This window comes from Podarcis melisellensis (genome assembly GCF_964234715.1).
Source record: "Podarcis melisellensis genome assembly, chromosome: 1".
Taxonomy (NCBI): domain Eukaryota; kingdom Metazoa; phylum Chordata; class Lepidosauria; order Squamata; family Lacertidae; genus Podarcis; species Podarcis melisellensis.
The window spans coordinates 122463997-122481505 of record NC_138528.1 but is presented as its reverse complement, the minus strand read 5'-3'; the positions used below and the strand labels follow the sequence as shown (position 1 = coordinate 122481505).

Below are 17509 nucleotides of genomic sequence, written 5' to 3'. Positions count from 1 at the left end.
TACCCCGCTGCGAAACCTCCCTCCGCCTGAGGAGAAATGCTGCCGCGGTGCACTTCGGGACTGGTAGTTCCGCGGCGGGCGGGCGGCAACCCTGAGTTCACTCGCAGGCCGCGTTCACGGAGGGGGGCGGGGCCTACAGTTCGTGTCGCCTCGGGCTGGCCGAGGGAGGCGGACGAGGGGCTGAGGTGATTTTCCCCTCCGGTTTGTCTGAGGAGAAACGCTGCGCTGTCCGCGGCCTCTTTGGTAACGGGCGGCAGCCTCTGTTTCTGAGCTCCCTCGGGGGGCGGCGGCGGCCCGAGCCTGACAGACGGTGTGAGGTGGGCGCGGGCGGAGGGAGGCGAGGCCAGCGGGGAAGGACCGACCCCCCTCGCCAGGACAAGTTTGGGTCTCCTCAGGAGTAAGGCCCGCTGGGCCGGCGGGGCTTGCTTCCAGGTAAAAAAGTGCACGCGCGCGGCGCCGTAGTAGCTACCAGGTCCGGTTCGGTTGCAAAAAATAGAGGGACGGTTATTGTTATCGTTTCGATTATATGTTTATTTTTGTGTTGCAACGGGGAGGCGGGGGTTGCCCCGCGTTGTCGCCTCTCTCTCTCCGCGGCGGGGAGAAAATAGATCCTTGCTCATGCAAACCTAACATTTCCACTGACCCTGAACTTTTGAAGGCCCCGCTCCGTTTCCATATCGTGAGGGTGGCGGGCTAAATAAATAATAATAATAATAATAATAATAATAATAATAATAATAATATAATTTAAAGCATTAATTAATTTTCCAATAAGAACATCATTAGCATATCAAATGCAATAAAAATAAAAAACTAAAATAAAAAAGTCCAATTGTCTTCCAAATTGTAATAATTTTTTGTTTTGGCTTCCCATGGTCTGAACTCCAAAGCACTTTCAACATCATAGTCCTGCCTCTCATCATCATCATCAATGTTTTTCATAATTCCATATCGCAATTTTATCCTCCATGTTTTGTCTCTGGCTCTGTGATCCTCATTCATGTCAGAAAACAGATACTTTTTTTTCTATGGAGTGCAGATTTGTCCGTATATTGTTCTCTTTCAGCTGTTTTTGTTTTTCATTGCACCACTTCATTTAATTGCATACATTCCAGACTTCTGTCCAGCTCTTTATTAATAATAAAAAATCATAATAAAATATTTATACCCCACCCTCCCCAGCCAAGACCAGGCTCAGGGCGGCTAACACCAGGTATAAAAACAATGGATTAAAATACAACATTAAAATGCAGCCTCATTTCAGTAGAAACTCAAATCCAGGAAGCATGGGAAGGTAGCACTATGGAGGAGCTGCCACCTTTGTTTTGGCAAAATAAGGGGAGGAGAGTTGGGCGTTGGGCGGGGAGGGTGATTCCCAATCATCATCATCATCATCATCTGGTGCTAAAGTGACTTCAAATTAATGCATTACAAGCAATAATGTTACTTGCCCAGAAATGGAAAAAGAAGTCCCAGTGGAGAAAAAAAGGAAATACAAAAACCTATGGAATATGCAGAAAGTGTGAAACTTACCAGGAAAATAAGAAATCTTGATAAACTTTTTATAAAAGAATGGAAATGCTTTATTGAGTATTTACAAACGAACTGTAAACAGATAAGTACATGGGCAGGATTATTGTAATAACCTGCAGTTTTATAAGAGCATGCAGAACGAGAGGGAAGGAAGTCGAGTTTTGAAATGTTATAGCGGTTGTGAAATTATTGACATGTATAACATTGAAAATCATGAATAGAAATGAAAGAAAAACACACACAAAGTAATTCATTACAATCTATTGCAGCCCAATGGGATGGTGCCTCAGGAATTTGTCACACAGAGAGAGTGAATTTGTAAATCTGTCTGTGTTTGGCTACCCAGAGCTTAAATGCATCACTTTTCACACACCCTTTCAAACACATCCCTAGCCTGGGGGAGAGAGAGAGAGAGAGAAGGGGGGGGGGAACAAAACTGTATCAGTACAGAATTCTGTATATACAACAGGTGGCAACTGTATGCACAAGGCTACAAAGGAGGGAATTTACTGACTTATTCCAGATCAGCCTAACTGCAATCTCTCTGGAGTAAATTATCATTAGCATTTCAACGGGGCACATAATGTTTCTATATCCCATATGCAGCCAGATTTTGTGCATGCCGCTTGAAAAGTTAGCTGCATTCAAGCCTGTACGTTTAAGTATTTAAGTAAGACTTTATGCCTGTACAGTGCATAGAAGCAGGACTTGTAGCAGCTCTTTCTTCTTTGCAGCATGGAAATTGCTAGGTAAATAATTGTTTGGAGGGCCCAAGCCAGTTCCATAAATATTATTTCAGTATTTAACAAGCATTTGATTTTTTACCAGTATTTTAAACGTGTTGGGTTTTCCCCCCCTATGTAAGCTGCTTAGAGGTTTTTAGGTACTTAAGAAAAGCCTTGCTGGATCAAACCAATGTGGTGTCCTGTTCCCACAGTGCTTTAGTTGAGATTCCTGCATTGCAGGGGGTTAGGCTAGATGACCCTTGGGATCCCTTCCAACTGTACAATTCTATGATTCTATGGTCAGCCAGAACCCCATGGGAAGCCCCAAAACACGGCTTAAGTGTAACAGCAGTCTCCTCACTTGTGTTTTCCAGTAAGTGGTGTTCAGAGATATATCACCTCCACTACTGGTGGCAGGCAAGAATATTTAATTCTAACCTGACCAGCCATACGTAAAGCTGACTATGGGAGGAGCCTTCTGAGAGTTTCATTCATACATCCTTTATAGTCCAGACCTTCAGTGTGCTCAAGGCTGCATACATGGTCAAAGGGAAGAAGAATGACATCTTTGTTTGGTTACTGTTTGGGCTGAATGTAAACTTTATTTTGATGTTCTGTTTCAGGGTAAATGGGTTTACATGATATTTTCCATGAACTAAGGCAGTTCCATGTCTTGTTTGGTAAGCACATAATTTATTTTGACTTGCTTCCATTTTGTTTGGACTCTTCAATAACATATCACAATGTTCGTAGCATGTTGCAGGTATACATCTGGTTTGTGTGCTTTAACAAACAAACAAAAAGAAAACAGCACCAAAATAACTTTCCCATTACTACCTTTGGTTCCTTTACATTTCACTAAACATGCTACTTTTGAGAACTACAAAGTGAGAATGGGAAATGTGAGTTCTTCAACTGTTGTCCATAGAGGGCACAACTCAGGCCTGCTCTGCTTCACTTTTATATGGAGTATTCTTTGGGTTTTAAGAATGGGCTACTATGGATTCAATGGCTGCTTTTATATCTGCACCTAAACATAGTGGCCCAAGTTTTGGCTCAAAAGCACACAGCTGCCAGGCTTCATTCAATACTGAAGACCAATAGGGAGATCTCGATTCTGTGATTGTATATAGTTTCCAGTTCAACAAGGGTTTGAGGCATCCCAGGTGTGTGCCTGTTTTTCGCATCATCCATATAATGTTTTCATTCAACTGGCAGCCTGCACCCCCCCCCTTTAATTTGAACTTTGCTGAGCTGCAGATAACGTGGTAACAAAAAGATCCAGCATAAAATCATGTTGCTCAACTGGATATACTGAAGTTCATTGTGTGGCTTGTTTTTTGTTTTTTTAATGTGGGGCTTTTCTGGGTACCATCTATTGCCACACACCCTACTTCCATTGGTAAAGTTCTTCTTGGTTGGCTGCTGTTGGGACCAGTCTTAACATCCATGTCCTTTTAATTTTTTTAAATTTGTTGTTTGTGCAAGTGTGGACTACTGTATTGGAAAAACTTGTATAATAAAAATAAAAAATTGGCTGTGTACACAGGTAAACCATAGCCTCTGCACATGCCTGTAGTGGACCTCAGGTTTCTGGGACTCAGGGAAGGTGGGGAAGTACTAACTGAGGGGAGGGGACAACAACACAGTGTGTGCATGGGAAATACCGAGATAGCATTCAGTTGAAAGCACTCAAAGATGCACATAAGTGCCCATGGAAAAATTGGATCTGAGTGACCCACACACATTAACACTTTGGTGTATACACAGCCTATATGGACCATTGTTCAAAGAAGAGCCAAAGGCTGCAATACAGTTGTACCTCGGAAGTTGAATAGAATCCGTTCTGGAAGTTTGTTCGACTTCCAAACGTTCGACTTCCAAATCATGGCTTCTGATTGGCTGCAGTAAGCTCCTGCAGCCAATCAGAACCCCCGTCGGACGTTTGGCTTCCAAAAGAACGTTTGAAAATCAGAACTCACTTCCGATTTTTGATCATTCAGGAGCCAGAACACTGGATTCCCAAGGCATTCGGGAGCCAAGGTACGACTGTAGATTATTTGGAGAAATCATACTTGGTCATGATTTTTCAAAATGGTGTTAATTGTCCAGAGATTCTGGATAGTCTGGGGTAGGTTTTTACTTTGTTACTGTTTTATGAGGTTCCAGCTGCCCATCATTATAGGTCACCTGGTAACAAAGCTGTTAAAATATAATGGATGGAGCTCTTATTGACTGTTATGCTTTTCAAGGACTGTTCCTGTATTCTACGGACACGAATTGAATCCATTGGAGCAGAAAAGCAATCAGAAGGCAGCAGCACTCAAGACTTGGTAAGGGAAAATGTATATTAACTTGACCTGTTTCACTAGTGTTAGTCCTAGTACAATTATGTCTGCATTCTTGAAGCAGAGCTCGCGCCACTTATTTTCTGCTGTCTTTGGTATGTTTCCAAATGGTACCTCTGTTCTCAGCAGAGAATAGTCATCAGCCCGACAATAAGAAATAAGAGCCAGTTCCTCAGAGTGTTTTTGAGACAATTACATGGAGAGGCATATCCATTATAGATATATCTGAATTAAGGAGAGCCACATTACTGTGATTCAGAATCCTTCACAGGGCTCCCGTTGCCAGCTAAGCCAAGCAGAGCTTTCTGCATGCAACATGAGAAATTTTTCCTTCCACAGCTGAGAATTTCTGGTGAACCATAGCAAGAGTACATAATTTGGATTGTGGAACCAGTTAATTTCTCTGCTTTGGTTTTATAGTGCTGCTGTTCCATGAGTTAGAATCATAGGATTGCAGAGCTGGAAGGGACCATTGCTCATCTAGTCTAAAACCCTGCAATGTAGGAATCCTTCACCCAACCTGGGGCTCAAACTCACAACCCTGAGATTAAGAATCTCAAGCTCTACCAACTGGGCTATCTGGTTTTTCCTGTACACCGCTTTGGATATGTTTCTGGGAAAAGCAATTTATACATTTTAAAAATAAAATATATTAATTTGGCTGCATTTGCAAGTAGCAGCACATAAGTAACGCTGTAATGCTTGATGGATGGATGGACACTAAGTCAAGCAGCACATGGTACTGTAACTTGGCACAGTTCCTGAATATAATAGAAGTGGAAATACAATTTAAAAACATGGTATATGGTTTTTACTGTCTGATATAGTAGGAAATGCAGTATTTAATTTTCTTACTCTTATTTCTCATATGCTGTGTGGGGTGAAGTCTCCTTTATGACTAATTCACCCTCTGACACCAAAAGCAATGGCAATAGAAAAAGACCTTGTCGTGCTTCTGGAAGATGTATAGGCTGGCAGATCTGCAAGATTAACATTGAAGTTACACTGCTCACTGCAGTTCTATAAAAGTGTGTGTCTTTTTTCTAATCAGACAGATGAACCTGCTTTATATTGGGGACAATCAGCTCAAAGAGGAGATGAAGAAATATCATGGTCCTCGGATGTATCCCATTATGATATCCAGGTGGAAATAGGTAACTGACTAGTTTGTAATCTGAAATACGCTATTTCCTATTTTTATAATTGAAAGCGTTTTTATACACCATTCTTCAGCTGAAAAAAGGCTTATAGGGAGGGTGATTTACAAGTACCTTATCTTCCTACCTTGTCTGGTTGAGAGATCTTTAGAAAACTGGACAATATTGTTCCCTGGTGTGAAAATCCAGTGTTTTGCCAATGTTTGGCCAATACATTTGAGTCATACAACATTTTTAATTGATCTTAATATTTGCTTGTTCTGTTCCATCTAGCTCCATCTGACTGCTTGTTTTCTTTGTGATTAAAATATCAGGCATCAATGCCCTTATGAAACATAGTAGCTGCAGTGGTGTAAGTGATAACTTCGTCTTCCAAAGATGCTGCAGACTGCTACCCTGTTCTCTCTCTGTCTCTTAGCCAGGGAATGCATCTAGCCCCTTCTTTTTACTTGAGGAAAGTGCAAGTTTGCATTGTCCTCTGATGAAAATCTATTCATTGCCATTGTTCATGGGAATGTTCTCCTTTTGAAGCAGAGCAACACCTTTGTGTTTTGCCTTTGCGTTTTAATGGCCAGCCAATGTTAGTTGTTGCCAGTGGTTACTCTGGGACTGATGGGAGGGTACCACTTGTGGCACCATGAGGCAGAAGCCTATTTTCAAATTGATTTGAATTGATTTTTTTCTCAATCCCCAGTTTGCTTTTCTGCCAACACTTTCATTTAATCACTGCCGAAATGTGTTTCACATGTTGTGTATATACTGTCCATTGCTGTGCTTTCCTGTATGCAAGCTAAAGAGTATTGCTATCCTTTTGAAGATATCAATCTTTGTCATTTAGCACTCAGCTTGACCTTGTAAAAATGGTTTGATGGCACTTGGTAGCTGTTCCTTGGATTCTGATAAATTAGCTCCTAGACATAGAATCTATTCCAAAACCCTGTGATAGTTGAGCTAAGTCAAAGCCAGACTTGGAGCAGTGTCTTTTTTGGTTGCTCAGATTAGCCAGTGTGGTGTAGTGGTTAAGAGCAGTGGACTCGTAATCTGGTGAACCGGGTTCGCTTCCCTGCTCCTCCACATGCAACTGCTAGGTGATCTTGGGCTAGTCACACTTCTCTGAAGTCTCTCAGCCTCACTTACCTCACAGAGTGTTTGTTGTGGAGGAGGAAGGGTAAGGAGAATGTTAGCCGCTTTGAGACTCCTTAGGGTAGTGATAAAGCGGGATATCAAATCCAAACTCCTCTTCTTCTAGCTGATTCCTTATGTGCATTCTCAGAACAGCTTTTTCTTCATATTCTGTCAGTATCTGCCTTGAATATTGGGATTGTACGAATGCTAAATGATAAAGCAGTAACTAAGAAACATTGCAAAGTTGTTAAAGTGATCAACTTCTGTTTTTCTAATAGGAAGGGGATGCAGCAACTTAACTTCAATCTACCTCGCGCGTCACATCCCTACAGGAACACTGGTGGCTGTAAGGATTACAGATCTGGAAAGATGTTCTGAAGAACACATGAAAGCTTTACAAGTAAAACAGATGTTTTAACATTTTAAATATTTATGAAGTTAACATGTAAAAGGAGAAGTGATTTTTAAACTTTGTACAAAGTGCTTAAAAATGAAGACCCTTTGAAGTTGCCAGGTTATTAAAAAGAAAAGTACTTCTAAATATGCTAATAATTCCAGAAAACTTGTGATTAGATGCAGGGACAGCTTTCTTAAATTGCATCTCTGGCATTGTGCAACAATCCAAAAATCTATTCATTTCTGATTCAGGGATTGTCTTCAGAGTGACAGTAGGCTGTGGCTAAGGGTTTGTGGAATGTTCCATTGCCCTTTTAAAGAATTAAAACATGTATTCTTTCATCTAGAATGAGGTGGTTTTATCCCATTCCTTTCGACACCCCAATATCATGACTCTTTGGGCAGTGTTCACTGCTGGAAGCTGGCTGTGGGTTATTTCTCCTTTCATGGCCTACTGTAAGTATTCTGTTGAGGAAAGCTACAAATTAATTGAATTATCTCTGTACAGGCTCATTAAGGATTGTGTCCACTCTCATTTCGTCTCTTCATCCCTGCAGTCCACCCCACCCCCCAAATCCACTCCAGAGGATCTTACAACCCTCTGAAGCAGATTTTGAGGGTACATGAGGTGCTCCAGGAAGCAGGAGAGAATGGGAAATTTCTGTTGTGACAGTGGGAATCTACTCTGCTCATGCAGTGGCAGTTTTGCATGCAACTCTATGTGTTTAGTTTACATACCATGCATTTGAGCTATCAAACTTAAGAGCAGCTTGCTCGTTTATTGAAAAGTACGTATATATTGCTTAATATTTTTAAAGCCTGTACCTTTTGCATGTTGACAAGATATAAGTCAAGGATGGGATAGACCAGTTGTGGGGAACCTCCTTATTAGTCCTTATTAGGCCCAGTATGGTTTCCAACTTGGCCCACAAGGCCATTTCTTCCAAAGCATATGTGATGTCAGGAGTAGGGTAGGCAAGGACATTGTTCCTTTGTAGCATAATGTGAGCTCCCAGTTGTTTTTCTGCAAGTGCCTTGTCTGTAGGCCAAACTGTGCCTGTTAACAGACTTATCAGTGGTTACCATAAGCCCCTTTGAACTTTGACAGCACCACAGGGCGATGGAATTAAGGATCTGGCCCACTGGCCAGATTCAGTTCTCTACACAAGGCAGCTTCTTCCTTTAATGCCTGCCTCTTTTAAGCAGTGGGATTACCTCAATAAAGAGGAAAGAAGAGAGAAATTGGCTGTTTTGTAAAAAGCTGTATCATTCAGGCCTGCTCTTGAGTCCACAGGCAAATTCTTGTGCGGAAATATTTTTAGGGGCAGCACTGATCAATACAAAAAGAGCCTTTCCAATGCCCTTCATAATATGCAAAATTGTTCTTTGAACCTACATAGTTGTACACTATGTAAGAGGGGGATCAGATTTATGTGTTACACCTTTCTGAATTTCGACAGGAAATGTCCACTCTGCTTTCATTGCATAAATAATGTTTTGACTTGCTAGCAAGTTACATGCACCTTTTCTAGGTTCAGCCAGCCATCTACTGAGGACTTACTTTCCTGAAGGCATGAGTGAAGTGTTGATAGGAAATATCCTGTTTGGAGCAATCAGCGGGTTAAACTACATGCACCAACATGGCTACATTCACAGGTAATGTGTAGAGAGCTTTTTAAGAAAATGACAGACGATTGGGACCAAGGGTAAATGGGAAGACCAGAGTCCCCACCTCTGTTCTATTTGGGTGACTTGAGATTTTTGAAACGGTTGAGTTGGCACAAGGCACTCTTTGCTCTGTGGTGACCGTATCTTCATGCACCATCATTCAGTGAGAGCTGGCATTACAGTATTCCTACATTGCAGTCAAGAGCAACACAAAGCACAATGTACATCTCCATTATGCATGATACACTCACTTTCTTATGCAATGCAGGGTAATGACTCTTCATATGAACAATCCTGTATGTGTGTTAGAATCTTGTTTTTCTCTTAATCTAACTAAACCATCACTTGTTATGTCTTTCAGAAGTATTAAAGCTAGCCATATACTGATTTCAGGGGATGGCCTGGTGTATCTTTCTGGATTAAACCATCTTTGCAGCCTAGTGAGCAGTGGGAAACGGTTAAAAGCTGTGTATGACTTCCCCCAGTTCAGTGCATCAATGCTTCCCTGGCTGAGTCCTGAACTACTGAGGCAGGTCAGTATATGATGCAGTTCACTGTGGCTGAGCAGTCGTGCAGAAAATACGTATTGGCACAGATTGCATCTAAGAATTCTAATTGTGCCTTATAAAAACTAATCTTAATTACTTAATGTCCTCCTTTTTATTATTAACATTTGACATCTCAGTGTTCTATATAACACTATAATTAAATACAGTGGTACCTTGGGTTACATACACTTCAGGTTACATACGCTTCAGGTTACAGACTCCACTAACCCAGAAATAGTGCTTCAGGTTAAGAACTTTGCTTCAGGATGAGAACAGAAATCGTGCTCTGGCGGTGCAGCGGCAGCAGGAGGCCCCATTAGCTAAAGTGGTGCTTCAGGTTAAGAACAGTTTCAGGTTAAGAACGGACCTCTAGAACGAATTAAGTACTTAACCCGAGGTACCACTGTACATGCATTTCACATTATTTGAGAAGTTATGGATAATGTGAAATGCATGCCTCTAAATTGTTGTAGTCCTATAATTTATGTTGAAATATGAAATTATTCTTGCTGATTATTACTGAAATTAAGTGGAATGGTTTCGCACATCCTTACATGATAGATTGCTACCTCTTATCTTCCTTGTAGGAGCTGTAACAATTATTCTAACTCCTAAATTTTTGTAAATATTTTCATCCTTCTCCATTCCTCACATTATTGGGAGGAACGCTGGAGTGAACTAGAACCATTAAGCTGGAGGTCTGATTTCTGTCTACTTCTATAGTTATTACTTGAGATTTTAAAGAACATTTATAATGAAATGATCAGGCCTTAGTAGAATATCAAGGATTATATAATGATGAATGGGAAATTAGAAACTAAGGTCTAAGCATACAGCTATATCTGGTTTGGCATGACATGTACTTATATTACCAAGTTAAATATTACCAAATTCTTAACGGATCTTGTTTGAGTGACCCAGATGAATAATTTACACACACCTACATATATATGCAGGAACTAATACCACAGATTACATGACAGTGGCTTTTATTATGGAAGTAGTCTCCTGGTCCACACAGCATGCTGGCTCCCAGAAAGGAGATTGTGGCCTTTTTGCTCCTTCTCAGTCATTTTGCTGCTGCACTGCTTGCTCCAGTTTAGCTTAGCATCTCTTCCAAACCTAGGTTTGTGGTTTAGCGCTCTCTAGACAAACCACAAGCCATAACCAAGATTTGTCCTATGATTGACAGCTCATGGTTTGTTCATGAGTCTAGGTTCAAACATGTTTTAGCATGGCACAGGAGCAAAATTACTAGGGAGAAAGTGTAACAGTCATGATCTACATTTGCACTAAGCCTCACTGCAACTTGAAAACCAGCTCAATATTTCTCTGTTGTGATCACCAACCTATAAAGTACAACCCTTTCTCCTAGTTTAAACCACATCAAGTGGGTTCTGACTTTGTGATAAACCTATGAAATGCAGCCTGGCAGAACTGGCACATAAATTAATTTCTAGCTTCTTACAGTTTCAGCTATTTCAGTGTAAATATGATTAACCTTAGTACCGATTTTCAGTATAAAACAGCACTGAAGACCATAGCTGTATTTTATGGTGTTGATATTCCATTTTGCACATGAAGCCATTTGAAAGGAAGCTAAAGGTTGTATTATGAACTTGTTAAATGCAGCAAATACCATTTTTGTGAAGAAAAAATAGTGCAGTTGTGTTAAGACCAGTACCATACTCAAAGGGCATAACGTTGTGTGCTTCAGGGCTTGAATGTAGCAACAGGCTTATTTTTATTTAAATTTGTAGGGTATCTTTTTTCAAAAAAACCCACCAACTTTTAATAGTTGAATATGCATGTTTATTTCAATTCATGGCACACTGGCATGTATTCAGCAGTTATGAATGCAATGTCTTCTTCCATAGGATATGTATGGCTATAATGTGAAGTCTGACATCTATAGTGTGGGCATTACAGCATGTGAACTAGCTAATGGGCACGTACCTTTTCAGGATATACCTCGGACGCAGGTAAGGCACAAAACTCTTCAACTTTTGACCGATAACAATGTCACGAAAAGAGAGGTGCCAATTTTGAGGATCTCGAACACCTAGCTACCTAATGCAATAAGACTTCCTCTGTTGTAATATTTCTAAAATGTATGTGTTTCAGCATATTTGCAAACATCAAAATGCATCCTTTCTGGTGCTCTATTTTTTAAAAATGTGGTTCAGAAATGTTTACCTATTCAGGAAGCATTGTTTTGAATAGTGTTTGTGCCAAGTTTGTTACATCTTCCCTGATTGTCTAGTCTAAGAAGCATCGCCCTCACTCTGATTGGATTGTTCGCTCTTAGTTGGCTGTGTAGCTTTGTGACACTATAATATAGATAATTGATTGGATTCAGAAGCAACATGAGATAGGGGAGTGGCAGTAAACAGCTTTGATAAAAGGTGCACATTTTAGAATCATGCCCCCCCCCGAAATATTTACACTGAAAGTACCCCTACTGACCCAGAAATTAAACAGGTGTACATTTGAGGTGTACAGGTGGGGCTAAGACAGTCAACGGACATTTTCTTTCAGATGCTGCTGCAGAAGCTGAAAGGTCCCTCTTATTGTCCTTGGGCTATAAATACTTTTCCGCGTGGTGAATCCAGGATAAAAAATTCTCGATCAGGGATTGACTCTGGAATTGGTGAAAGTATGACACACACAATGACAAGTGAGAGATTGCAGACTCCACCAAAAACTTTCTCCCCAGCTTTCCATAACTTGATAGAACTCTGTTTGCAACAGGACCCAGAGAAAAGGTAAGGCTGTTAGAATTGAGTTGCTGCAGTTAATATTTGTATGGGGTTCAAAGAGCTTTCTAATTGCTTGAAAACTTTGTTTTATACATGAGCTCGAAGTTATCAAGAACTTCCCTCTGTATATTTCACATAGATGCAGTACATAAATGTATATTTTGTTCACTCACAGTGCAAATAGATATGTAATTTTTGGTGTGGATGCACCTAAAACTTTTAGTTGATTGGTAAGTGGGCAATATGGTCACACTTTCCTTGCATTTTAAAAGCTATTTTGGAAAATGTCAAAATGACCCTTTCTAACTTAAGTGTAGCTATATATTTAATCAGTTCAAGAGGCAGTTAATTGATTAAATTCTACAGTCAGTTGATAGTCCCAATTTTAAAATATCCACATATGAGGAGCCGGAAGCTACACTTTTTGCAGGGTTTATGTTATTTTGAAAATGAGCAATTTTAACAAGTGGGGAGCTTACTTAAAATGGAATACCTATGCTTGATTTTTCTTTCTATTGACTGACCCTGTAATAGGCAACAAGAGAAGGGGAAGTTATTACAGTACTAATACTGTAAATATCTAAGTTCTGTTTTTCTTCCTGGGATCTAGGCCATCAGCAAGAGGTCTCCTGTCACATGCTTTTTTCAAGCAGGTGAGCTTGTTACAAATTATTAGATGTGTGAATTGCAGCTAAAGACCAAGGCTTTGATCGAGAAAACATTCGTGAACTGGGTACAACAAGCTGCTCATAGCTGAACATGGCTGAAACTGTGGTGCCTACAGCTGGAAGGCAATGTATCTGGAGCAGTTTGATTGCAATTTGGAGAACTACCGCAAGTGGGATTTGTGCACAATATGCTTGCAGAAGGACACAATACAATTGCTTCTTGTACTACGTGGTAGACAGTGTTCTCATCAGCAATGGGGAATATCTGGCTGCAGGTGCTACAAATGAGCAAGGAACCTCTGGCCCTCAAATGTTCTCCACCCCTTTTTAGTGTCACTAATTCATTGAGCCTGGTTACTGATAGTTGCATGCCTTGAGAAAGTAAACCAGAGCTTTAGAATCTGAATTCTGTGCCTGTTGCAAGTTAACGAGCCTATCCAAATAAATTCACTATGGCTTTGGCATATTTGTGGGTAAAGGTAAAGGTGACCGACTCTGGGGTTGCGGTGCTCATCTCGCTTTACTGCCTGAGGGAGCCGGCGTATGTGGCCAGCATGACTAAGCCGCTTCTGGCGAAACCAGAACAGCGCATGGAAACGCAGTTTACCTTCCCGCCAGAGCGGTACCTATTTATCTACTTGCACTTTGACGTGCTTTTGAACTGCTAGGTTGGCAGGAGCAGGGACCGAGCAACAGGAGCTCACCCCGTCGCGGGGATTCAAATTGCCAACCTTCTGATCGGCAAGTCCTAGGCTCTGTGGTTTAACCCACAGCACCACCCGTGTCCAAGTTCAAGTTCACTATTCCAAATCACTGTGTTCTCTCATTTCAGGTAAAAGAACAAACGAAGGGTTCTTTCCTTTCACTGCTGCCTCCTGCCGTCCAACATGTCCAGCCACAGGTGCCAACAGTGTGTTCAGCAGCCATCTGTAAGACTGGATGTGTTTTGCCAAATGAGAGAGAGGTGTACTGGGAATTCTAAAGATACTAAACCATACCTCTGATATCTCTCTCTAGGAAAAAACTAATGTGATTTTTGTCGCTGCTTTTTCCTTTTCATGTTCAAAATACAAATATTAGTTATATACTTGAAAATGATAAAATTTTTGTGCCAATACTTTATATGAGAAAAAATCTTCCAAAGTGGTACTACAGAATGCAGCAACCCTCACTTCTTGAATTACCATAAATGCCTACACTTTCTCAAGCATCTCCCTTCCATTCTTACAACTGAATTGCAATGGTGCATATTTTAGCCTCGTATGGCATGTCTGATATATCTATGCCTTTACAGCCTCAGAAGTGTTAATCTAAAATACTGTTTCCCTTCTCTCAGCTTGTGTGTGTGTGTGTGTGTGTACTATAAACTTCTTTAAAGTAATGCCTATTCCTACTTTAAAAAATTGGCGTGCAAACCATTGTGAGCTTTGTATGCCATCTACCCTCCAACAGTTGTTGGGGTAGCCATTACTGAGGCCTGGAGACAGCTGTGATCTTTAATGCAAGGTATCTTTTTAACAAAACCTAATCAAGGGAGAATAATTTGCATAACAGCAGTAAAACAGGAGTTTGAACTACTTGATTTTATTATTTATAAAGAGATTGCTTAATAGACCCGCAGCTCTAATTGGAATGGCACTGCCTTGGGCTCACATCTCACTAGCCTTTAAAAAGCCAACATCTCAAGTTGAATACTGTTGCACCAGTGAGGAAAAGAAATCTATGTGGCATACAGAAGACCCACTGAATGGAAGCATGGCTTTAATACTATGGCAATACATGACTGTTGGAGGTATACTGCTGCAAACACTATTCTAGGAAGCAAAAGATGCTTAAATGAGATGGGACTTTTGTCCTCTTTGTTGTGCCTTTTATTGAGACAGAATTCCCAATTACAAACAAGAAGCAGCAGCAATATAAAGGCCAGACTGACAAGAAAGAGACCACTTTCTATTCTTGTTGCTCTAGTACTGTGAATGACTGACTGAACATGACCTTAACCAAAATTCTTGCTTTTTGTACAGCATATAATTTTGGGGACAGGGTTTTTAATACTGAGATATTTACAACTATATTTTATTAATGCACATTTTATTTGATCATGTAAAATAGACCTTAGCTTAATTTTTTTTAAAAAGTGTAACCTCACAAAGTTATATCAGATGTGATGTTATTAGCATCACAATTGTTCTTTTAAATAGGAAACTACTGAAGTAATTTTTATGTGTTTGCGATCTCTTGCCATCTCAACTCTGACAAATGTAACTGGAATAAAATGTACTTATTTCAAGAAAGCTCTTCAGTCATGCTTCTTCTGGTGGTATTTTTACTTCATACTTATAAGTCAGCTAAAACTACTTTTGAGACCAAATATCAAATTTAAACAATTAAATATATAATAATGCAGTAGTTGTTTTTTTTAAAAAACCAACTACTACATTATTACATATTTAATTGGGGTTTTTTTAAAAAAAAAAAACCTACTTGCATGACACTTATTTCCTACAGATTTGTCAAGATATATATGATTGCTGCCAGTGCCACTGTGAGGATAAAAACTATTTAAATCACTGGCAAAATGTTAAATGTAACAAATAAGCAAATTGTGCAGAAAGAATATAGTTCCTAACCCCACTTATTTGGGGGAGGAGCCCACTTAATTCAGTGGGATTTACTTCTGAGTAGCCAGTGTTGTGTTTGGGAACAAATCCCATGGAATTCAGTGGAGTTTAGTATCAAATCGACATGCGTAAGAAATACGCTTTCAGAACTGTGTAGACACTTCACCCTGGCAGTAAATTTGCTTTAACTAGATAAGAAGACTATGTTAATGGGTCTGAGAATACAGGGCATCATGGGTTGATTCTGTAGCTCATAGGCAGCACCATCCAATTAAGGATGACTCTAAGGAGAGGTCTGTTGAGTGGATACAATGGGTGGATACAAATTTTCAGCCACTCTTATCACAGGCAGAATGAGAACTCTGGAGCAGTGTGTGGTGGTCTGCAATCAAATTCTAGCAGCAGGTAAAGGCAAAGGGACCCCTGACCATTAGGTCCAGTCGTGGCCGACTCTAGGGTTGCGGTGCTCATCTCGCTTTATTGGCCGAGGGAGCCGGCGTACAGCTTCCGGGTCATGTGGCCAGCATGACTAAGCCGCTTCTGGCGAGCCAGAGCAGCGCACGGAAACACCGTTTACCTTCCCACCGGAGTGGTACCTATTTATCTACTTGCACTTTGACGTGCTTTCGAACTGCTAGGTTGGCAGGAGCAGGGACCGAGCAATGGGAGCTCACCCCGTTCCGGGGATTCGAACCGCCAACCTGATCGGCAAGTCCTAGGCTCTGTGGTTTAACCCACAGGTAGCTAATGCTAAAAGGGAAGTTAGCTCAGTCGGTTAGAGAAAGGACTGATTTTACTTCTAATATATGCATTTGCCTCTGCACCCATGCTCAGTATGCATCTGAGGGGACTGAGCCAAGTGGGAAATTGCAGCTGCCTGCCCTCCATGTTTCCAAGATTTTCCTGAATTCTGTTGCTCTGCATATCTTTTGAGGGCAGAGCTGGCAAGCAGGGTCTATTCATTCTAAAACCAAGAGACCGTGTGGCAGCAGTGATTCCCCCCCTTTTGCCAAGATGACATCAACTAGCCAGCACAATATTGTGCCACTGGGAAAGAGCAAGGAATTGCTGCTGCAGCGGCTGGGCTTGACCTGAAAGGATTAGGCTAGGCATCTTAGCATCATACTGTGAGTAGTAGGGAGTTGCAGTAGACATTATGGGTCTTTTCCAGCAATCACCTAAGCACATTTCATCAAGCAAGAGATGAAACATTGCATTCTGTATTAAAGTAACACGAGTAGGGAATTCTGAAGTAAGCATTAGAGGAAGGTCTGTAGCTCAGAGGCAAACACTTTGCATACAGATTGTCCCAATTCATCTCCCAAGTAAGACACCCTGAGCTACTGCAAGCCAGTGTATGCAGCAGGGCTGAGGAACCTCCGGCCCATCAGCTTAATGAGGCAGCTAAAGGTGCAACTCCAAAGGGAAGGCTGGTAGAGTCCATTTTGGTTTCTCTGCTTCTCATTTTTCCAATGTTCAAGTTCACTTCTCCACTGTTTCCCATTAGTTGCTTTCTTTTTAAAAGAAATTCATAAAATTCATCAGAATCCCAAGTGCAAAGTTTTCCTAATATAAACCTTTTTACCTAATGCATAATTTTGCAAGATGCATTTCCCTAATACTTATTATGTCCCCTAGTACAATGCATTTGGTGTGTTTTCATGAATGCACGCTTATGCACACACTGCACCTTATTTGTGTTTTTGTACACATTACTTGGCTGGAGAAGTGTATTTGCAAAATTCAGTGAAGTGCAAGGATGTCTTTCATTTCGCATATTGTTTTAAAAATAGCTAACTAGGTAGATTCACTTTTAAATACAAACATTCAAATTTCTGCCCCACTCCTAGCTTAACGTCAGCTCCCAGTTGTTCTGTTGCAAGTTTATCAGAGCTGATAGGAAGCCCTACTTGAGATCAGCTGCACTAGGGAGTTTCTCCATTGGAATACCCTGGTGTAGT

The 17509-nt window shown here is 40.8% G+C and overlaps 1 protein-coding gene across 3 annotated transcripts; it reads left to right on the top strand.

Annotated features, from left to right (window-relative positions):
• The first annotated feature begins 94 nt into the window (after nt 1–94).
• Nucleotides 95–15221, top strand: STRADB (STE20 related adaptor beta). 3 transcript variants are annotated; one of them, XM_081893312.1, is made up of 12 exons: nt 95–432; nt 2882–2938; nt 4511–4591; nt 5658–5760; nt 7167–7288; nt 7632–7740; nt 8817–8940; nt 9314–9485; nt 11378–11482; nt 12039–12265; nt 12870–12912; nt 13760–15221. In XM_081893312.1, the coding sequence occupies exons 2-12, from the start codon at nt 2927–2929 to the stop codon at nt 13907–13909; spliced, it is 1248 nt and encodes a 415-aa protein (XP_081749438.1). In that variant the 5' UTR covers nt 95–432; nt 2882–2926; the 3' UTR covers nt 13910–15221. The 3 variants fall into 3 exon arrangements, with proteins under 3 accessions (XP_081749438.1, XP_081749437.1, XP_081749439.1); XM_081893311.1 differs by lacking the exons at nt 95–432; nt 2882–2938 and having other exon boundaries at nt 4463–4591; XM_081893313.1 differs by lacking the exons at nt 95–432; nt 2882–2938; nt 7167–7288; nt 7632–7740 and having other exon boundaries at nt 4463–4591.
• Nucleotides 15222–17509: the final 2288 nt, after the last annotated feature.